This window comes from Zalophus californianus, chromosome 5, assembly GCF_009762305.2.
Source record: "Zalophus californianus isolate mZalCal1 chromosome 5, mZalCal1.pri.v2, whole genome shotgun sequence".
Taxonomy (NCBI): Eukaryota; Metazoa; Chordata; class Mammalia; order Carnivora; family Otariidae; genus Zalophus; species Zalophus californianus.
This window is the reverse complement of record NC_045599.1, coordinates 87,321,106-87,344,061: the sequence shown is the minus strand read 5'-3', so window position 1 is coordinate 87,344,061 and position 22,956 is coordinate 87,321,106. Positions and strand designations below refer to the sequence as shown.

At 42.0% G+C, this 22,956-nt stretch overlaps 1 protein-coding gene across 3 annotated transcripts in view; it reads left to right on the top strand.

Moving 5' to 3' along the window:
• Positions 1 to 5,965: 5,965 nt before the first annotated feature.
• The window catches only part of LOC113929544 (neuronal regeneration related protein), a 42,477-nt gene continuing 25,486 nt past the window's right edge, over positions 5,966 to 22,956 (top strand). For 2 of the 3 annotated variants that reach the window (XM_027606512.2, XM_027606513.2), the window contains exons 1-2: positions 5,966 to 6,063; positions 6,455 to 6,496. In XM_027606512.2, the coding sequence (XP_027462313.1) occupies positions 6,032 to 6,063; positions 6,455 to 6,496 (74 nt within the window). In that variant the 5' untranslated portion in view covers positions 5,966 to 6,031. Of the gene's footprint in view, positions 6,064 to 6,454; positions 6,497 to 7,783; positions 7,849 to 22,956 lie in introns of all 3 variants that reach the window. The other variant, XM_027606514.1, reaches the window with a different exon arrangement.

Genomic DNA, 22,956 nt, shown 5'->3' with positions numbered 1-22,956 from the left:
AAAAAAACATTCTTTGTTAAGGGTAATTAGCTAACACACACATACACACATACATGGGTGCACACACACTGGGGTTTTAAAATAATTTCCTTTTACTTTGTTTTGGAACAGCATTAACCACTAGTATTATTTTTAAAGTTTTGCATCACCATTCAGATAACTTCTAAGGCAAGCAGAAGGCTAATTTTTAAATGTGTTTCATATGGTCTCTTTTGCGTAGGATAATCTGGATAAATCTTCCTTTGAGGCATTCCTTCCATTTATCTCTTTGTCTCTGCAACAGCTAGCTTGTTCTTTGCCTCTAGGAGGGCTAACTTGACTTTTTCAGGGATTTCCAATTATTTCCAGATGTTGGACAAAACACAAGATTGAGGGCACCATGATTTTCAAAAGTTCCTCACCTCTTACATTTGTCCTTTATCTTTTAAATGCTATGTTCATTATGTTTTATAGAGTGACATAGGTTATAAGTCATCCTGAATTCACTTTTACATTCATATTTCACATTTTGCTAAATTTACACCTATTTTTCCTCCTTTCATAGCCAGTATCCCCCATGTCAGTGGCTTAGTTCTTGATGTTTTGTGTTCCTTCCTGAGACTTACTGAATTTTCTAATATGAAGGCATTTTCTGAACTTATTCTCAGTGTGGGCTTCTAAGTGGTGAAGTGGAGAATCCCCATCTGTGCTGCCTTCACCAGCTGTGTAAATACAGCTGGAAACTGGTAAGTAGACAGGGTCAAAATTCTAAATAGGTTTCCATATGTGTTTTGGAATGCTGTTCTGAGAACCCCACACCCTGAATTTCAGATGAGCCTCCACAACTGCAAACTTTCATATACATATTTAATGGGACTTTCTAGATTTGGACAAAGCCTTGTCCTTGGAGAACATATTACTTCTTTAGCTTCAAGATCTTTCTTGGACTTTCCATTTCACAGTATCCCAAAACACATAACAAACATATATTATAAATCTTCTGCCCTTCTGGATGTTTGGTGCAAGGAAGGTACATTAGCTTGCTTGGGCTGCCATAACAAAGTACTACAGACTGTGTGGCTTAAGCAACAGGAATTTATTTGGTCACAGTCCTACAGACCAAGGTGCCAGCAGGGTTGGTTTCTTTTGAGAGAAAGAAACTGATGGATGGCTGTCTTCATGGGGGCTTCCCTGTGTGTGACTGTGTCCAAATCTCCCCTTCTTACAGGGACACAGGTCATTGGATTAAGACCCACCCTCATGACTTCATTATACCTTAATTATCTATTTAAAGAACCTATCTCCACATACAGTCACATTCTGAGGTACTGGGGGTTAGCACTACAACATATGAATTTTGGAGGGAACAGGAGTCAGCCCATCTTGGGAAGGAAGCACGAGGAACAGGGAGATGGTGATAAGAAACTTACTCAAGGCTGCTGTTGGAACATTGACTATGTGGGTTCTACACTCAACAGGTATAAAACTGAACTCATTGTCACTCCCTTCTCCTCCCAAATCCACTCTTCTCATATTTTCTGTTCTAGGAAGGAGCATGATTATCTAAGTAGTCACAAAACCAGAAATCTGGGATCATCCTAGACTCTATTCTCCAGCTAATCTCTAGTACTCTATGAAGCCCCTAAGGAACCCTGCAATTGTACCTCCTTCCCTCTTCTCCTTTCCCATGGGCCATTCATGATTACTCATCTGGATTACTATAATAGTCTCCTAATTGATTTCACTTCCTCAATTCTTCCCCTTCTCCCTACCCAAAACATCCTCTGAATTGCTTGAAGAATAATCTTTCTAGGGAAAAAAAATCTGCTCATGTCACTTTCATATTAAATATCTTCAGTAGTTGTATATTGCTTTAAGCATAGAATTTAAATTTCTTCGCTCAAGCATGCGATGTAATTCTTTCCTCTCAGTATGATTGGTTGAACTTAGGTCACATGCTTATCTTTAGCCCATTATCAGCTCCAAACAATTTAATACACTGATGGGCTAAAACCATCAGGATCTATTCTCTGAGATCACCTTCCCTGGAACTTAGGGACTGTATGGGGGGAAGGATGAACACTAGGGTAAATCAGGGTTTCATTAAGAAAGAGGAGGAGGAAAGAGACAGTGGGTATTAGGCAAGTAACCAAAAATGTCTACTACAATCTGTTACTTCATGGAATTTACAGTCTGATGGTAAAGACAGAAAAATAAAGCCAAGGTGTGATAAGGACAGTAGAACCTCTGAGCACAAAGACTCCTTTCTAAATTGGGCCAGAGTTTCAAAGCAAGTTTCCTAAAAGAAGTGATACATAACCTAAACTTATGAAGAAGGAGCAAGAAACACATTGAAGAAAGGGTAAGGGGCATTCTGGCAGCAGGAACAGCAAGTGAAAAGGTCTAAGACTCATGCCACAGAGTCACTCACTGGGGGAACTGTGCAGCACTGAGACTGAGCAGAAAGGGACAGGAGATGAGGCTCAGAGAAGACACATTGTATAAGTTTCATTGTATAAAGCTACCTATAATACCTATTGTTTGCACATGTGTAACCGCAACTAAAGACGAAAGGTAGTCTGCAGCTTCGCATAACACAGCACTCTGGTCCTCTGGTGTAAACCCCAATTGAACAGTGTAGAAGGTTAAATAAGTTCTCCAGGGTCACATAGAGCTGGCTCTGACCACTTTTACATACAGCCTTTTGCCCAGAACTCAACTCATGGAACTTGTTACCCCAAGCCATGAATGACACAGACTGAAAATAAACACAATTGCAAGAATACATATTTGAGATGCATTTGAATATATGAAGATACATTTGAGAATGAAATACCTAAGGGAGGTTGAAGGGAAATCCTGTTTCTAAAGTCTAGCCTCATTGTGACCACATCCTGGAATGGACTGTTCTTCGGCATCCCCGTAAGGGGCAGAACACAAGGGTTAGTTTCTGACCCAGGATTCTTGTGTTCTGGTATCCCCTGCCTGTCACCAGTCACCGAGCTAATTCCTTAGCTCATGATTTATCCCTGCCTCTACCACAAATGTCCCTTTTTCCCTTCTTCAGTTTGCTGGCTTTTCTTCATTCTTGACAAATTCAGCTTAAGCATTACCTCCTTTAGGAAACTTTCTTTGAACCCCAGGCTGATTTAGGAAGGAGCCTGTGTGCTCAACAGTGCACCCTGTGCAGAGCTCTGTCCATAATTGTACTTATCACCTCACCATAGCTTTGGCTTTGGGGGTTTCTCTACCCCCTCACCCCAGACTGTAGGTTCCATGAAGATATGGACATTGCCCACTTCTTTTTCATCTCTCCTAAGAAAACCTTGCTTTTGTTCAGGTCTTTGTCCCTCCTGCACACAGTCCACATGACTCAGGTGAGGCCCCCTCTCCCATCTCAACAAATGGACCTGATAGTTTAAGACAATGGTTCTCAACTAGAGGCAAGGCTTCCCCTTCAAAGAACATGTGACAATGTCTGGACACATATTTGGTTGTCACAACCAGGGTTTGCTATTGCCACCCAGTTGGTAGACGCCAGAGATGCCACACTAAACATCCTACAAGGAACAGGACATCTCCATTCCTCCACCTCACACCTTGGCCCCATCAAAAAATTATTCAACACCAGAAGTCAATAGCACTGAGGTCGAGACACCCTGTTTTAAGTCAGTGTTTGTGTGACTTTGCTTCCTGAATGGTCTAGAGATAAATATATGCCCTAAGTAATCAATCAGACTGAATCAAAGGACTACTATTCTATGACTGGGAAAGAATTGGATGATAAAGCTAGAAAGTTGGATTGTGGTTGCAATGTGGTGAGATCTGAATGGAAGGCTAAAGTATGGTCTTTATCCTATAATGGAGCTGGGGGTACCGTGATTAGAAAGGTATTTCAGGAGAGTGGGTCAACCATACAGCCTGCAGGACAGATGGGAGGGGTCAGGGTGGGAGAGCCAGGAGCACCGTGAGACAGCTCCTGCTACATTTCCTGAGTGAGGCCGTGTGGTGTGAGTTCCTTTATGTCCCTAGTGATTAGCATAGTCGCCTCTACCCAGAAGGACTCAAGAATGTTTCTTCGATAGATTGTAACCGTTTTCTGGAACACAGTAAATAGACTATGATTCTGACCCAGTGTTCTTATTTACTAAAAAAAAAAAACAAAACAAAAAACCTATGTCACCCGTATGTTTGTGGCTTCAGTAGAGAAAAATTAACATATAATAAATCCCAAATTTCCCTGTGTTTTTAAAGGACATCTTAGGGTAAGTTTTGCATAAATACTAAAGTCAGTGTGTGTGTGTGTGTGTGTGTGTGTGTGTGTGTGTGTGTGTGTGTATGTGTGTATGTTTTCTTATAGAAGTAACTTTTGAACATACCTTCCTGGGACAGATTTTTGGTTGATGTGGCAGTGTAGTGCCTTCTTGGATTACTTTTTGAGCTTGACTCTGAGGTCAAAGATCTCAATGTTAAGGTGCCCTTGACCAGCCGGCTGGGGCTTCACACCTACAGAAGCAGCCACCAGGTTTCTCCCTCTCCCACCACCCAACTCCCCAGACCATCTCCCTGGCAGGTGAACACTGGCCCTGAAGGCATTTAGGAGGTTTGATGAGTTTTGTGTCTTCCCTTTGTTCCTAGTAATAACTCTAGGTTAAAGTTTTTTTGGGGTGGGGGGAGATGTGATGTTTTAGATTAATTCAGGGAAACCCTTAGCTGCCCTCTTAAATGTCACACCCACTGGCAGTTTAGTAAGGATTTGCTAATGCGGTGGCTTTTGTAGTGTGAAAGATCTATGGTCCTGGCAACAAATGTATAGATAATTTATTCTTCAGAATTAAGAGTGTAAAATAATGCTTTTTAAGGTGTGCTATTTCTGTACCCGAAAAACCTTAAGTCTAAAAAATAAGACCATCCTTAAACATGTTTTTGTAAATTCTCCCTCTTCCACACCCCCTCATCTTTTCTGACTGTTGTGATGTGAAAACACCGCTTTCAGTGATTAGAAGTAAAAGGTGCATATACAGTTAGAAGAGGTTATGATCTTTTATATCTTTCTTCTTGGCAAAGCAATTTAATTAGGAAAGAATCTTCCCTTCTAACATCTGACATTTACCATAAAATGATATTCTGTTTTGTTGGCAACAAAACCAAGTTGTAGCAAAATTTTGGGCTGTAACACTACTATGAAGATAGTCAGATTTTAAATAAGAACAATTTAAAAAAATCAGAAGAGCACTTTAAAAAAAAAAAGCAATCTCTGATTTTAAAAAGTAGGGCAAAGAGCAGGGGTAACAGGCTAAATCCTTCAAGGAACAGGGAGCAAGAGGGGAGTGTCTCGGGCTGATCACACCGGGTCGCAGCTCTCCCCTGTCCGTGCGCGTGTAGCTGTGTGCACGCGTGCGTGCTGGTTTGTGCACAAGCGTGTGCTCGAGTGTGCGCGCGCAGCCATGGGGCCTCCGGGCTGGGCCTTCGGGGCGCTCACGACCCCGGGCTTCCTGCGGCCTTGGGCGGGCTCGCGGACCCCGCGGGGCTGCGGGCCGACGCGGGCCGTGCGCAAACGCGTGCAGCGCGGCTCTTTGTGTGGCGGTGTGCGGCTCCGCGCCGCCGGCAGACACCATTTTCTGCTTCGCTCGGGACAGGCACATAAAAGGGAAGGCGGCTGCCGCCCGTCACCGTCCTCTTTCCCTCAGATGCCCTCTGCTGCAGGTTTATTATTACAGTACGGGCCGCGCCGCCTCTCCCCGCGGCCTGGCGGCCTGCCGGGCTGTGCAGCGCCCTGGCCGCCTTCACGCCTGGCGCGCCCCCAAACCGCCTCCTCCGCCTCCTTATTTGTCTGAAAAGCAACCGCACGTCGAGGCGGAGAAGCCCGCCGGGGGCGGGAGAGGCCGGGCCGGGGTGTGTGTGTGTGCGCGCCGTGCTCCGGGGCGGGGCCAGGGCGGCGCGCCGGTCTGCGGGGGCCCCTTTGTCTCCCAGGGGCCCGGCGGGCGCAGTGGGGGCGGCGCGGGGCAACCGGGGTGCGGGGTGCCGGGGCGCGCGCGCTGGCCGCTCGCCGATGGGGGCCCCCGAGCCGCCGATTCCTGCCGAGTAAGCAGTCTGGCTCCGCCGCGGCCGCACAGTGGCAGCAAGGCTGGGGCGCTGGCGCTGCGCCAGCCCCATCAGAATTAGCTCATTGTTCACTAGCACACTGGCAGCGGAGAGAAGGAGAGAGAGGAGAGGGAGAGACTGAGACTCTTAGAGAAAGAGACACACACTCTTGGAGAGAGCGCGAGGCAGGGAGACCTTCCCCTCCTTCTTTTTCCACGGCGGCACTTCTTGGAAGTGAAGCCGGTTTGGGTTTTGTTTCCCTTCCCCCTCCTCTCTCCTCTCCCTCCACCCCTTTCCCCTCCCCCCTCCCCTCCCCCTCCCCTCCCCTCCCCCCCCCCCCCCAGCTGTCTTTCTAGCATGATGCCCTTTTTCATCCACATTTGTGTTTCAGGTGTAGAGAGGAGAGAGTGAACAGGGAGCGGGGCTTTTGTCTGTAAGTATATGCTATTCCCATCCCCGGCCGGGAGCGCTGCTTTCTCTTTTGTGTCGATTTCTTGCCATTGCTCTTAGCTGGACCCTTCAACCCTGCAGAGTTCATGCTTCTTCCCTCTAAATTTGAAAGAGCTGAAGCGTGTATCTTGAAGAAATTCTGGTATTTTGGTCCTGCTGCATTAAGGCTGGAATTTAACTTGGGCTTTTTTTTTTTTTTTTAATGCACAAGTTAAGAGGGAGAATTCTTTTGGGAAGGGGTGGGGTTTTTTGCTTGTTGGTGTGGTTAATTTTTGTTCTTCTTGCTCATAAAGCATTGTTAGGAACTGTTTTGTTTCTTTGCATTAGATGCACTTTGGTGCATGCACCCCCACCCCCTTTATTAAATGAATTTGTGTCCCTCCATCCGCACACTTCATTACTCTCTCCGCGCTGCCGCCGCCGCCAAGGGTCTTCTCAGGCATTCGATCCTGCAACACTTTTTCTGCATTTTCTTATAAAGCAGTTGAACTTTGGGGGAGGGAGGGCTTAAAAATAAATGACTTCTTTCTGCTCCGTGATGATAATAATCTGATTTGCATTTGTGTGTATCTATAATAACATTATAGGAAAACTCTAAGAGCTTATGATACCCTCTTGGAGAACTTTTAGTTTCTCCATTCATCTTAATTTTTGTCATAACTTATGTTAACAAAAGAACCGTGTTCTGACATAAAGGCTGAGAGGAAAATCACCGCAGCATATACATTAGTGTGTGTTTGGTATAGAGAGAAGGGCATAATGGTGTATATTCCTGACTTTTTTACCCCCAGTGTAGTTTTTTTTTTTTTTAACACGGAAGGTTATGTAATGCAGTGCCATTTCCAAAAATATCCACTCTGAGGCATTACACTACACGGTGGAAGGCTGATTCCTATTCTGCTGTCTTGATTGCAAATATACTGCCAGTAGTATGTCTGGGAACAAAGAGCAGCCAGAAAACAATCTATTTTTATCGCTTGGTTCTACTTTTAAGTTGCTAAACCTTTTGAACTCCTTCAATTTAAAAGATGAACCAAACACTAAGAATAGCCCAGGACCCTGCAAAGCTGGGAACCAGGGATTCCTTTGTCCCCAGTTTAAGCCTACAGACCCTTGGAAAGCTCTCTCTGAGGCCCCAGTGGTTACAATAATTTGCATGTGACTTATCTTAACCACAGAAAATGGTTGTCTGTAACCTCTAAACAGGCATTTTTCATTTGCTGACCTGTGGTGAGGCGATTTGTCTACTGTATTTAAACATATTTTGCAGGTTGGTCTCCCTGGACTGAAGAGAGGGAGGGTGCAAGGCCAAGACTGTTAACGATTCTCAAAATGGTAAGAATGGGTCATCAGAGGAGTTTCTCAGTAGGTTCTTGTCAGTCTTTATTTCATGTAAATATCAAACACCCGCCTTCCTCCTTCCTCCACCCCTTATTGTTCCTACCCCATTTGACCTTTAAAAGGGTCTCTCTTTCCGGCATGTGGGAGCTTTGCCATGTGGGAGCTTTGCCATGTGGGAGCTTTGCCGTGCAGCAATTTATATGAAGTGGATGTGATGAATTAGAGCTTTTGATTTGCAATCCTTTTGAATAGAAAACTGAAATTCCTCTTTCAGAAGCGAAGACTTATTTAACTTGAACAACGGAAACCGTTCTGTTCCTTAAGAAGAGTGATGTGTCGTGACATGCACGGAAGAGGGGGCAGCAGTAGGTGTTAGACAACGCAGTGGGTCCTAGTTTAGAGGTAGCCAGAACTTACCCACGGAGTAGGAGTCTGTATCCCGCTAACCAAACAGCCGTAGTCTCTGCTCTCCTTCAGAGCAATCCATATGGAGAGCACGGACTTTGATATTAATATACTCTGTTTCTTGTATCTCAAATGGTATTAGCATTGATACTTTTTGCAGATATATGACTTCACTTCTGAGAGGCATCTGCTCAGTTTTAGAAGTCAAGCATGCTACCTCTAAAGGAAAGTGTGACTATTTCAGACAAGTATTATGATCCACAGAGAGGGCAGTTTCGTGTTTGATGACTGATTAAAGAGCAAAAGAGATGAAGTCCGCATTAGAAGCAGCTGATTAAGTATACTGACCTCCTGTGAAAAAATGTCCTCCTTGGAAATAAGGTTGGACTGCAAAAAATAATAGAAATGTCCTGCAACTTTTCAGTTAAGTACAGCATGTCTCACTGCAGATGTTTATACTCTCTAAAACACCTCTTTGCCACTTAGAATGTGTGATTTCCAAATTTAGTTTTAGGCGTTTTTTTTTTAAAACGAGGGTGGAATTTAATGAATCAAAATTGAATCTGATATACTTGATGTTTTCTTTGAGAACAACCCAAGTATAAGCTTCCCAAAGAGAAGAATGAATCAGAGCAATTAAATGAGTTCAGTTTGAATCCTATTAGCAAGTAAGCTCTTTATTTTTTGTGTATGCCTCACCTGTCAGTTCAACAGGTGGGTGTCAAAGCCTCAAGTAAAATAGCTCTTGCTCGGACTTAGAGCATAGTGGCCAAATTAAGGAACTTAAGGTGGAAGGGCAGAAGGGATGAACAGAAAATTAAACTGGTCAGTGGGTTTTGTGCACACGGTTCCTAACTTCATATTAAATTCCTAATCAGTCATTGTCATAGAGTGCTAGGATGGTAATAAAATGAACTGCCACAAAGTATTTTTGTTTATTTTTCTTTTCACTGAGACTCGCCCCATCAGCTTGTCTTGTAGCTCTTTATCTAGAATCTTACCCTCTGTGTCACCATAGGTAGACCATGAAAGTTCATGTATGTTGTAATATGTCAGGTGACCAGTTTGGTTAAACATAAATTTGACCGCTAGCCCTGCCAGAACTAGCCCTATAGGTCAGGCTTCAAGAGTAAATATCATCTTTCTGTATTAGTGAGTGGAATGAGCTTCGTGAAAGGCCAGCGTATGTGCCAAAGCCAAGAATGAAAGTTGGAACGATTTGAATGCAGAAGAGCAAACCTGAATTATTATTACATGTTGTTAATTTCTTACAGTTGTCCTTTATGTTTGGTGGCAGAATGAGAAATCACAGTTTGTTGCTCTTGGAAGGATTTTTACTCATGGAAAAATTCTCACAACTTTTTGGTGATCCTTTCATCAAGATGTCAGTCCCTTTTGGCACAAGCCCATTGCCTGAAATGAAACCACCGACAGTTATTGTCTGTGGGTGATTCCAAGTAACTTTCTAGCAATTTGCTTATTCCGGGAGGCCTGAGCTCTTAGAAGTCTTTGCGTATATTAATGTTAAAAAGAAGTTTCCATTTTATTCTTTAAAAAACTGTTATTAGTGGCACCTCCTTTTCTCCTTTTTGGCAAAATGAAGTTATTTTCCTTCCTTTGATTAAAACTGGAATTACTTTGCTGATCTCTGTAACTGGCTTACTTAAAGACTCAGCCAACATACAATAGAAACTTTGGCTAGGGAAGCAGTAGATCCAACACCTGGCCACCTCTGGAAAATATATGAACATACCTTTTCTGTTAAATGTGTATTTCCATTTACATAATTTTAAATACTAAAGAGGATCTAATTTCAGTGTATTTAGCTGGTTTAGTTAAGGGCTTATGCCAAATACAGATTTATAATCAGCTCACTCCACGGTAAGAAATTACTGGTAGACCTCAGAATTCAAAACAGAGCGATTCAGTATCTAGACATTTTACATACCCCCAAATGATTATGTTTCACAACAGTAATTTGAAGAAACTCAAGAATCCTAGAGTGCCTTTGCATTATCAAAAAAAATACAACCACTTTGTTAACTCTCCCAGGCACTAATCACATTGTATTCTGTGTAGGGGACTCTCTGAGCACAATTCCAGGGGGCGGGGGATGGCACAGTATTTATAGATTACAATGTATTGTGTTGTACAACTCAGTACTGTTAAAAAGGTGTAATTTTGAGTATAGTTTGCTGTGTCTTAGTTGACCAGAGTGTTCTTTTCAATCATTCATTCCCAAACTTTTTAGGTTATGTAGTAAATGTGCATTTTTCCAGTTGCCCATTTTTTATTTATTTTTGCAATTAACAAGATATTTTGAGTCTGTAGAGATTGTCTATAGGTCTTTAATTTAGATTTGGCTTTTTGCTAAATTTGAATTTCTAAGATACATTTTATGTGAGTTTTCGGTGTTTAGGTGTTTTATTTTAAAGACACTTCAGATACGTCAATGAGAAGAAAATACTTCAGAATGAGCAGATGATCTTATTGAATAGTTTGAAAAAATGAACTATTTAATCCAATGTCAGGGTTAAGTCCTGATATTCAACATGACTACCCTCTGTGCAGTAAACCTGCCTTTGCGTATGTGTGTGCATGGACTCCCAGTGGCATACACATGGACTCATTATGTTTTAACACAGATCTAGGAATTGGAACAATTCAAGTTCTCTCAAAGGCTGATGCTGAGCTTTTCAAAAAGATGAGTTGACTCTATTGTACCGTTCATAGGGTTCTGCTTTTTGTACAGTCTGTGAAGTGGCATTCATGGGCTTACAAGGAGACTCTTTGAATAATCTCTCCATTAACATAAGGTTTTCTTGTTTAAAGAGAAAGACAAAGATCGGAGGGATGAGGTCCTATGGGTAGCTGTGCCATTGGGCTTTGGAATGTAAATTTACATTACAGGTTGCTCAGTTGATTAGGGAGATGCTGAAGAGTAGCTAGGAGGGTAATTTTATATGGTGCTATCTTACACAGGACCTTCCAGCACACTATGAGGGGGAGATTGGGGAGTGTTTGGGGAATTAGGACAGTAGGGATTGTCTATCCAGCTTTAACCCCAGTCCAGCTTCCTCTTGAGTTATATAGATAATTCAGACAGGAGAAGGCATTTGAGCAGAAATCTTGGAATAAACAGTTACTCAGAATGTCACTCTATTTTAACCTGATAGAATTCTTAAAAACTCGTATGTAAAGGAGATCATCATAAGTATATTAAAGAATCCACTTTATTTTAAATCTTAAAATGAATACTTCTAAAGTAGAAAGATACACTTCTGAAATGTGAATACTTCAAAAAAAATAAAATATGAATACTTCACAAAATTAGATGAGGAACCTCTAGGTGATGAGTGTTATATACATTAAGCATTCATCCACTTTGGACTGACTGGGGAGCCTTGGGGAGAGATACTGGCTTCCTTGGTCTGGCACATATTTTTTCGTAGTGGTATTCCTGGCTGAAAAGTCTTTTAAGGTCTTATCCTCACAGCCAAAGTGAAATGGAGCATTGACATAGTTACTGGAATAATTGTGCTTAAAACAAAAAACTTGATTTCCTGATTCATCTTGGTTATTCAAAATGTGGCTGGAGTGACAGAGGAGTGGGAAGGATTTGCCTGAATGATCTGTGTAGTTCCTTTGTTATACAGGAAAAGACTAGGGATAAGGAAATCTTATCAGCAAATCCAATTTGAATATATCAGAGGAAAATGTACTGAATGTACTTGGCTATGTCATCTTGGTTGATCAAGACATATTAAAACATTCCAATTTTAAACTCCTTTGCTTTGAATTGGAAATCTTAGCCCACATCTGTAGAAATTATGGTTGCTAAAAATACCATTTATTGGGTCTAAATTTATCCGAAATGGATATTTCTAGACATATTTTGCAGGTAGGGACAGCTTCAAGGATTTCTGTCTCAGTGGTTTAAAAAATAGCAGTGACGCTGAAATTGATCTGCTAGTGCATGACAAGTGTTAGCAGCTCTAATGGTTTGGGATTTAAGCATTAACATGGCTCTCAACTAAATTCTAAATATCAATTCAGTTATTAGTAGCAATGAGATGGTATTAACCTGGGTGTAACATAGATTATATTCTCCTGAATTATTTGTTGGTTGGATCAGATTCATTTCTTCCGTTGACCAAAAAATTATAGGCTCCCAGAGGGTTAACTTCATATGCAGTGCTTAATAGAGTTTTAAATACATGTTAAAAGCTCAATAAATATTGGCTTGGACTTTTAAAAAATTCATCCTTAATGACGGGATCATGTTTAGTTTTGGTGATCTGGAAGTAATTTGTATCCTTACCTTCTTCTAGGAGCTAGGAAGTTGAAGTGAATGTAATTTTAGTTTTCATAGTAAATTATTTTCCATTATTTATTAACAAGAGACAGAAGTTGTGGTTAGGCCATAAAGCCACTTGCCAAAAGAGTGTGGCCTGCAATTGCTCACATTGACTGGCTTTTAGAACCACACTCTAATCAACCTGGTGATACGCTAGGTTTGATCCAGCTGTCGTGCTCAAAGCTCACAGCAACGTTTCCTGTAGCCATAAGAATCCCCTCTGGGATCCAGGAGGAGCTCTGACCCCAGTACTGGATCTTTAAAGCCCTCACTTAACTTCTTGTATAATCTGATTCTCTGATACTATGAAGATGACCCTGAGAACACAAAGGTACCATGCCTGAATGTACTGAAGAGAATGAGAAGAGTTAATGGTAGGATTGTGCCTCTATTCCCATGCCAACTGAACAAGTATTTTTTGAGCATTTTATTTGTGCTTAGTTCTTTTGCATTACAGAAGATGCACACTTGGCCTCTGCCCTCAGTCAACTTATATTTTAGTTGTGGAAGGAAGACTAACGTGTGTGACAAATTTAATGTCATGCAGTATAATCTAGTTCTAAATTGTAAGATGCAGAAGAATGCTATTATTGAACACTTGGGAATGGGGATGATAGGGTAAAATTTTTTTTAAGGAGGCAGAAATTAAGCTAGACCCCGAGATGGCAAATATGCATGCCACCACCACCTCCTGCTGCACCTGTGGCAGACATTGCTAATCAAGCTTGATACTCATTATTATTCAGCCTGAATATGATTTCAAAATCCTCAGTATAGAGTTTAATAGTAAGTGATTGGAGTTGGCATTAAATTTGAAACCTAGAAGTGGACTGTTTGCTCCTTAAGAGCAGGTACCATGCCTTCTTAAACTTTTTATCCCTAGGGCTTAACACTAGTCCTTAATAATTATTAAGTGAATGAAGAATTAAAAATATTTGGATAGATTTAGGTGAGAGAAAAGTGAATTCTAGATAAAGGGAATACATTAGAAAGGTATGCTTGCAAGAGTAAGCATAATGCATTTTTTTAAAAGATTTTATTTATTTATTAGAGAGAGAGAATGAGAGATAGAGAGCACGAGAGGGAAGAGGGTCAGAGGGAGAAGCAGACTCCCCGCTGAGCAGGGAGCCCGATGCGGGACTCGATCCCGGGACTCCAGGACCATGACCCGAGCCGAAGGCAGTTGCTCAACCAACTGAGCCACCCAAGCGCCCAGCATAATGCATTTTTATACAGTAGGGACTGTCCTTCCTATTTAGGGCCCCTGTGCTGTCAAGAACAGACCTCACAAACTAGACCTAGAAGTCAGGACGTGATGTGCTAAGCCAGAGGAAGCCACCAAGTTGGCATCTTAGAGATGACCCAAGGCTAGCACTCAGGTTCCAACCTGTCAGGTTCTTCGTCTTCTGACTGCCCAACAGAAAACATCACAGACTTACATGTATTTCTGGTTAGGTGTGAGCTTATTGTGTTGCTGCCCCTTGTTGTCCTTGGGCTGGGGTGGCGTGGTGGAGAGGAGGAAGGGCCTTAGCTACACAGAATTGGGAAGGAAGAAGGGAGCAGGGGCCACTTTCTCTCGAGAAGGTGGCAGCCTGTCCCCTAGCAAATTCCAGAAGCTGCGTCATTGCCTGCATGGCCAGAGAGGGCGTTGCTGCTGTGCCAGTTGGCTGGAAGGAGGCACCACACTTCCTTCTGTGGGGCGAACTGGGTGTAGCCATGTGCTCATCAGCTGCAACCACAGGGACCCAGTTGGTTCTCTCTTTCCACTTCTTCCCAATTTGCCAGACACACTTACTCAAAATTCAAGCCAACACTGACATCATCATCATAAAATTGTTTATAATTTGAGGTCTGCAGGCTGTTACTAAGTTAGTCAATAGTTTAGTGACCATTTGAAGGGAATCTCATCACATGATACACAAAAGTTGGGGAAAGCCAAGACTGAGACGGATTTTTCTGGAATTTTTTCTGGATATAGCACAGACTCCTAGCTTAGAATACATCAGCTTCGAGCTTTTCTTTTTGTCTTTTTTTTTTTTTTTTAAGATTTTAAAACTTTCTTGACAGAGAGCACAAGCAGGGGAAGCAGCAGGCAGAGGGAGAGGGAGAAGCAGGCTCCCCTGCTGAGCAGGGAACCCAATGTGGGACTTAATCCCAGGACCCTGGGATCATGATCTGAGCCGAAGGCAGATGCCCAACTGACTGAGCCACCCAGGGGCCCCAGCTTCGAGATTTTCAATGTGAAATGATTTCACTAGCTCTTTTAGTCCCATCAGATGAGGCTGGACTTACCCGATTCTCTTGGTAAAAGTAACATAGGTAAGCATGGTTCCTTGAATTTTTTATGCCTACCCTCACCTCATACTTTTAAGTAATTTATTCTATAATTTCTGTGTTTAGACCTTCATAAGTTTAATTTCTGTGGCTGGGCAGCCATGCCAAGAACTATGTAAATGCATCTTTTATTTCTAACAATGCTGGAATATATTTTCCTAGAGGGACCAGCTACTTGTTACTCTAAACATACCTCAGGAGTCCCTCTTGTGTCTTTGCTTACTCAGTCCTAGAAAGAATGCTCCTTCTGACAAAAATCAAGCCATTTTTCGAGTCTGAGTTTAGATGACAGCTCCTCTACAAAACTCAGCCCTGCACATCCAGCAGGAATAATCTCATGCTCCTCTATACAAGCATCACACTTACAACATTCTACTCGTTGGCTGGCTTATTTTTGCCAATCTGTTTTTCTACCCTCCAAGACTGTAAACTCGAAACAAGAACACTGACCCCTAGTAAAAGAGCATCATCCCTCTTTTTGGTAGCAGCTGAGGCTGTGATGCCTTGGTTTTGTTTTTTTTCTTTTCCTCTACAGTCAGGATGGTGAATTCAGATACGGAAAAGTTTCATCACTGAGAGGGAACTCTAGAACAGCTAGTGAAGTTGATTGGCATTCTCTTTCCACAAAGTGGAAGGAAGCCCTAACCTTCATTGACATGTTCTAATGGGACCTTAGAACAGATCCCACGACATCTCTGAACCAGTCTGATCGCTGCTTCAGTACCTATCCAGGAACTGGCACATCCTTAGTGATCAGTAAATGTCTATGGAATAAATGAATGAGTCAGTAGTCGTGGATACATGGAGATCGGTTATTTCTGGGCAGAAGCAGGTGACTCACCTTGAGATTTATAGCTAGTAACAGCCCAATACTTTGCAGAACTGTGACAGCTCAGGTTATAAAACTTATGGCCCAGGAAATGAGATGAGCATGGACAGATTCTGAATTGACTGCTGAAAAGCCCCCCTTCCCTGATCATTAAGGAAGACTCAGTGTCCGGGGAGGTAGGGGGATAGTGAAATGAAACGTAAGCCCACTATAGAAACAGCTCCCTTCTCGTACACATCTTTCAACAGAAGAGGTCCTAAGAGAGTCCAAAAAGTTCACTTGGAATGGTCTGCTAAAGGAGAAATCTCATTCTGGGGTAGAGTCACACATGTCCTCCAAAACAGGCCATGTGGCGCCGTTCCGTGTGGGGTCAGGGATGCTGTTTTCCCAGCAGTTCCATGCTTGGTGCGTCAGCAGCCTAAGGCAGTCATGATGGCAGAGCATCACCAGCTCTGGTGTCCCAAGGTGATGAAATCTTCATAAATAAAATCATTCCCTGTTACTACCTGAGAGTGGTTTCCATTCTAAGCATAGTGCCCTAAAAAGTGTTAGGATTATCTAGCTGGAGATGTTCTTAAACCCTCAATTTTAGACCGTGCTCGTTCAACATTCATCCATACTTTCATAGACTAAAATAAAATGTGGCTTGTGTCTGAAAAAGGAAAGAGAAGATCCAGAAGAGAATGTGGCCAGTGAAAGGCAGGTCTATTTGCCCCGTTGAAGCTGAAATTGGGAACCAGAGCCACTAATCGGAAAGAAAGGGAGAATAGCTGAGTAGTGGTTGCCAGTAATAATATGAGCCAATAAGTGATTAGAACAAGAGGGAGATTCATAATGTGCACAGAAGTTTGGTGTAGTTGTCCGGCTCTAGCTCCTCTCCCTTCTCCACTCCAACCGGTACTCAGATCACCATCACACACCACTGTCCTTTGATTACTGGAGCAGGTAACAGCCTTCCTGTCTGAATTGTGTTTGATACAATTCCAGCAGGGAAAAGTACTGCAGTCCGGTGGCTGAACAGGGAGAAATCTACAAAAGTTGTGTTTAAAGTGGGTCTAGGCATTTTGAGGACGCTTTTGTTGGACAAAGTCAGTGTCAGATATAGAGCCTGTCCTTGGACAGGAAAGAGGAGAAATTAGGAGAAGAGTGCATCTTTGGCAGCCAATATTCAGAACTGTCAAGGAAAAGCTAGAGTGAGTAGTTAGATGGATCAAACTTACTAAGATAGTAATAAACATGACCCAAGTAAGGGATTGTTATTAAGTACTTTTCCAAGAAGTATTGTTTCATGCCCTTCATTAAGTGATCGTAGTGAAAGTTACCCAGAAGGCTTCTTGGGACCACAATCTGGAAGTCTGTTCTTGTTTTGCCAGGCGGTTGCTGAATCTTAGTGTATCAGTGTGTTGTGTGGGTTTGGCAGCACATGGTTGAATACTTAGCCTAGTGCCTCCTGCACTGTGGGGACTCAGTGAGTACTGGCTGAAAGGATGAAGAGTGTGCAGGGAATGGACCCACGCTTTGAAACATGTGCTGTCAGGGACTTCCAGTTGTTACATGGTTCAAAGAATTCAAGTTTGAAAAGATGACCTAATTATAAGCCCACTTCTTTCCTGGATAGACATCCCAGGATTTGGTGACTTCGTTCTAAAAAAAACTTTTTTGAAAAAAATGTGTTTGTTACTTTGGCACTTTCAGCCCAAATTAATGGGATGTACTCTTGATAAGATGTTCATTCTATAGGATTGAAAGCTACCTACCAAATATTCAAGACCTCACAGAAAGTAGGTATGTAGTACATACTGTTTGATTAATTGGCTGGATAATTGAGATTATATGCCCAACCAGTTCAGTTACTCCAGCATCGGAAATTCTGCCCACATCTTCTCTGAGTTCTTCTCCTGTGTATAACTGTGATCCTTAATTACCTGGGTTTGCCTGTTTCTGAAGCCTAGATGCTGTGGACTATAACTGAGTCTCCGTTTCATGCTGCCCTGTAGAGACTTGGGTCTAATTATACATCATGAAATGCCCCTGGCCCTTGGATGTTTGGCTCACTTCTTGATAATAGAATCTTAAATTGTTCTGATCTTGTTATCAAGGTCTGGGAGCCAAGTCTCCACATCTTTTCATCTTTATTAAGCATATTTTTTCTTTTTTATGAGGACTGCTTTTTAAAGTTTAATTTTATTATATGAAGCTTAACTGTCTACACTGTCACAATCAATTCAATCAGAAATTCAATTAAACTTGTTCTTTGGCATCATAGAAACAATTCATCTGATTATTAATGTGGATTTTTACTAAATTGATCAGCTACTCTTACATTGCTTAGAGAAAGCCAGAGGAACGCCCTTTCACTGTGATTGAATACAGTACTCCACATGTAATCTGAGGATCAAATGCTACATACCTTGTTATTTATTGTTTAGTACCTTCATGATGGTAATAACTAATAATTGGCTTGTTAGCCCATCTCTGTTTTTCCATTTTTCTGTCTTAGAACTATCTGCATTTCTACATTAATTAAAAGTTTCCAAATGGAGTCAGGTTAAATTTGTTTTTCTTCCTGAATTACCATTCTTGGTAGTTTATACACTGTCTCTCTGGGCTAATATGTGTTTATTTTCTTCCTCAATTAGGATCACTTTATATTTTTATGTAGTAGAACTGACCCTTGAACAACACAGATTTGAACTGCACTGGTACACTTATATGCAGATTTTTTTTTTTTAAATACAGTACTGTCAGTGTATTTTTTTATGATTTTCTTAGTAATATTTCCTTTTCTCTAGCTTACTTTATATGAGAATACAGTATATAATATATATGACATATGGAATATGTGTTAACTGACTCTGTTACTGGTAAGTCTTCCGGTCAACACTAGGCTATTAATAGGTAGGTTTAGGGGGAGTCATAATACACAGATTTTTGCCTGCGCAGGGCCTCAGGGCTCCTAACCTCGATGTTGTTAAAGGGTCAACTATATACAGTTTGTATATTTGAAGATCATTGACAAAGATAAACTTTTAATTTCCTTTAAGCAGTTTGTTTTTAAATGGGAATGTTGAAAAGTTACAGTGAACATGATTCCAAATACATTTGATGAAGGAAAGCTATTCTGATTTTGTGCATTGCTAGGCCATCTGAGAAGTTGTTTTAAGAGTTCATTTGGGGGTCATATTCAAACAATTTGGTTTCTCAGCAAATGCCCTTTGTAATTAGCTGCAGTGATTGCTAGATACTTGTTTTGTTCTAAATATTTCCTTCCAGGGAAAATGCAAAAAAAGACAAAGCTGTGATGACCAGTGTAGCTTGGGTTTAATCAGATCCAAAATCTTAACATAACCAAGCCAGAGTTGCTGCTCTAACAGCAGGCTTTCCACAGGGACTGCAGCGACACATGGCTACTGAGAGCAAACCCTCTCTGCCCTCAAACAGAGCTAACTGGCACATCCATCCTAATCTTACTCTGTTCCTTTTAGTTTTTTGCCAGTTTTCATACGTAAGCCTCTCAGCGGCCTCTGTGTGACCTGAGCGCTTACAGCTTGTGGGTACAGATCTGGCTATATTTGTCTTTTTTTTTTTTTAAGCCAAACTTCTTGTAGGATAATCAGCTAGCATCTGATTTAAACCAATTTTAATTACATCCTCTCACAATAGAAATGGCTTTCCCTCCAAATCTGGTGATCTGTTATGATGCTGTTTGTTGTTGAAGAGATAGCAGTCTTTAAACGACCAAGGCAGCGTGGGACACGGTGCAGCCGTGAAATGACTTACTCAGTGCTGGGGGGTTTGCAGCTGCCAGCAGGAGAGGGCACATGGATGGAGAGAGTGACCAGTTTCTTTGGGAATGAGCACTTTGCGACAAAATGCACATTTTCTGGAAAGCTCAGTCTTGAACATGTCGGTCAGAGGAATGCTTTGATATGTCCACAAACTCCTCAAAAGCAACTGGCTATCTCGTCCTCCACCCAGACCAAGAAAAATCCAAAATCCTTATGTCTAGATTAAAAAACAAACAAACAAAAAAACCCAAAATACTTTACTGCCCTTTGATTGATGGCTTTAACAAAAGAAATGGATATTTGAGGACTTTTTCTTCTATGTTGTTGGTGAAAGTTTTCCTAAGATTTTAATGAGTAGCACATTCTTTAGGACAAGAGGAAAGAAAAAAAGGCATTCTTGGTGAGTAGAAATCAGACTTACATCTTACAGTTATTTGAAGGTGAAGCCTAGCATACCCAAAATTATTTAAACCAGCTAATAAAAGCAAGTCTAGATGTTTCCTAATAACCTTGGAATGTGCTTGGAAGAAGCAGGGCTAACTCCCGATGTCTGGTATTGGAAAGCAAGATGGCAGCATTACCCTCGTTTGTGGCACAGACTTTTGCTCAGAAATTCACAAGTGCAGTCTGTGGTACAGGGCACAATAGAGTTTTCTTCTTTCTCTGTCTCCTTCTCCCCCCCCTTCCTACTTCCCTGCTTTTCTTTCACCTTAAAAGTAGAAGAAACATTGCTAGATGTAGTGTTTCTAATTTCTTAATTACAAGTGAAAACCAATTTCTATAAGGGAATAAGGTGGTCCAGACTTAGAAACTCAATGTGTTAAGTAAATATTTACTCTGGTTCCACTCCAGGGAGGTAAAAGATTTTATTAACATATTTGTTGAGGTCATGGGGGCAAGGAAAAGCTTATGCTGTGCTTAAATGCCTGAGGGGCTGTGTGTGTGTGTGTGTGTGTGTGTGTCTGTGTGTGTGTGTGTGTCTGTGTGTGTGTGTAGCTAGTTAACAAAGGCCAGCATTTCTTTTATGCTGTGCTTAAATGCCTGAGGGGCTGTGTGTGTGTGTGTGTGTGTGTGTGTGTGTGTGTGTGTGTGTGTAGCTAGTTAACAAAGGCCAGCATTTCTTTTTTCCTGCTGAAAAGAGCAAATATCTTGTTTTGTGGCCTTTACTTTCTTATTGTTCATTCACAAACTGCTTAATCTCAAACCAGAGCTTTAAAAAGCTGTTTTTCCCTTTGCTTGGAAAATCTCTTCTTAGATATCCCTTCTGAGATTTGTTTCCAAGCTTTGTGCTTGTACTTTTCCTTCTGGTTTACTTTGGTCTGTTATCAGCTGTTTGTACTTTGTTTTGTCTTCATCGCCGAAAAGAAAAATCATCCATTAGAAGTCAAGATTTGAAGTGTTCAACTTCATTCCTTGAGTCCAGTCCGCAATTTGGCTCTGATTACTGTACCAGGCTGACCTCCAGCCCAGGGGAGGGTGCCTTGGCAGAAATCTGAGAATTCCTCGATCAGTAACTCCCTTTTTTGGATTTATGGAGTCTTTAGGTGGATTGCTTTGTGCTGAGCCTGTTCCTGTTGGAAAGAAACAAGGCTGGGGTGGGGGGAGGAGTTTGTGCCACGCACGTGTTCGCAGCCAACCGTGTTCACCAGCTGCCGCTGCACCCTGCCTTGAACCAGACACCACCAAAGCCCTGACACATCACCCAACAGTCTCAGTGGTGAAAAAGCAAGGCTGGATAATGATGTTAACCTTTTGTGGCTTGCTCCTGACTTGATTCGTTGCTGCTCTTGAAAGACTTTGCTATTATTCTTAGAAATCAAATTTTTAAAGACTCAGCAGCCAAACAAGCAGCATATTATATTGTGGAACAGAATGACTGGGAAAGCTCTTTGTGCTGACGATTGATTTCACATGTAAACACTTTCGTTTTGTTGCCAGCGAGATTTCCTTTTCCTTTCTCTGCCTCCTTGAAATCTAGAAATAAAATTCCACAGCTGTCAGGTTCCCACATATTCATCAGCGGCCTCTCAAGATGGCTTCACCATGAGCAGAGTGAATTTAAAGGATTCTATTAAAGTCGACACAGCTTGTTTCAGACACCTCAACTCACAAAGAATTACACATCTTTTGCCCGCCTGACAGGTAATGTTGGCAGTAACCTATTGTGCTGCGTGTTAATAAAAGGTGGACGTTTTCTGTGCCCACAGTGGACCTGTGCACCCAAAGCAAAGCGAATGCCAGTGGGCTTAAGCAGTTTGTGAGATCAACCATCATCTTCCCCCTTGAACCACGGTTGTCTCCTTACCCCCATTTCTGCAGGTTAAGAACTTGTCAGGCCATGGAAAAACTGAGAGTGTCAGCAGGTGTTGTAATAGAGCAGCGCCCTGAAAGGGCATTTACAGCTGAGTGCGATGGTCAGGGGTTGGTAATCGGTTCTCTGTAATTACCCATTGTTACCGCAGCCGGTTCCTGTGTGCGTGCGTGCGTGCGTGCATATGTATTTAGGTGGCTGCATGTTTCATTTAGTTCCCAAACCAGAATGTTTGCCAACTTAGGCACCAACTGACACTTACTCTGCTTTCCAGAATGGGCAGAGCTTACTTCCATTATCTGAATGGCCCAGTGTTCTGTATTTTTATTTTATTTTATTTTTTGTCTTCTGGTTGCAGTGCATTTCCTCAGCGGTGTGCTCCGACTCTAAACAGCACTCGCAGGGTCAGGCAGATTGCTAAGACTGGGTCTCTAGAGAGAGAGCCCAGTGCATCATCTTTTGGCACCATCTAATCTTTGATGTAATGCTGTTCAGAGAAAATGATCCTTGTAACTCATTTATGGTTTCAGTTTACATTCTGCCCTCTCACATGGCCAGCAACACCTGGGAGCAGAGTAGCTTTAGAGGGAGATTCTTAATAGCACCACTTCAAAGGGTATTTGCAGAAATGAAGTCCATGTATATGCATATAAATTCTCCTTGTAATACAGTACCAGCTTTCATGACCTCCCAGCCAATTAGGCAGAATAGAACATGTACACATGCCGACACACACAGACACACACACACACTGTTTAATTGGCAGAGAGATTATGAAAATATGTTCCTTTGCTGTTCGAAGAATTAATTACGCAGGTTGGACACCTGCTGCCCTGCTCTGTTTTCCTAATTGCAGGGGGTGGGTACCTGTCCTTGTTAAGTCATAAAAGGGCCATGTGTGTGTATTCCTTAAGCACACACAACTCCACCAAGGATAGAAAATAATCTTATAATTATGGTCGTTAACAACCAAGCCATGCAGCCTCTTCATGGCAGGTTTCTAAGAAGGTATGTTAGCCAATTAAGTAAGCAGTGTATACATATGTGATGAGTTTGGGCTCTGAAGACAGCCATGGCC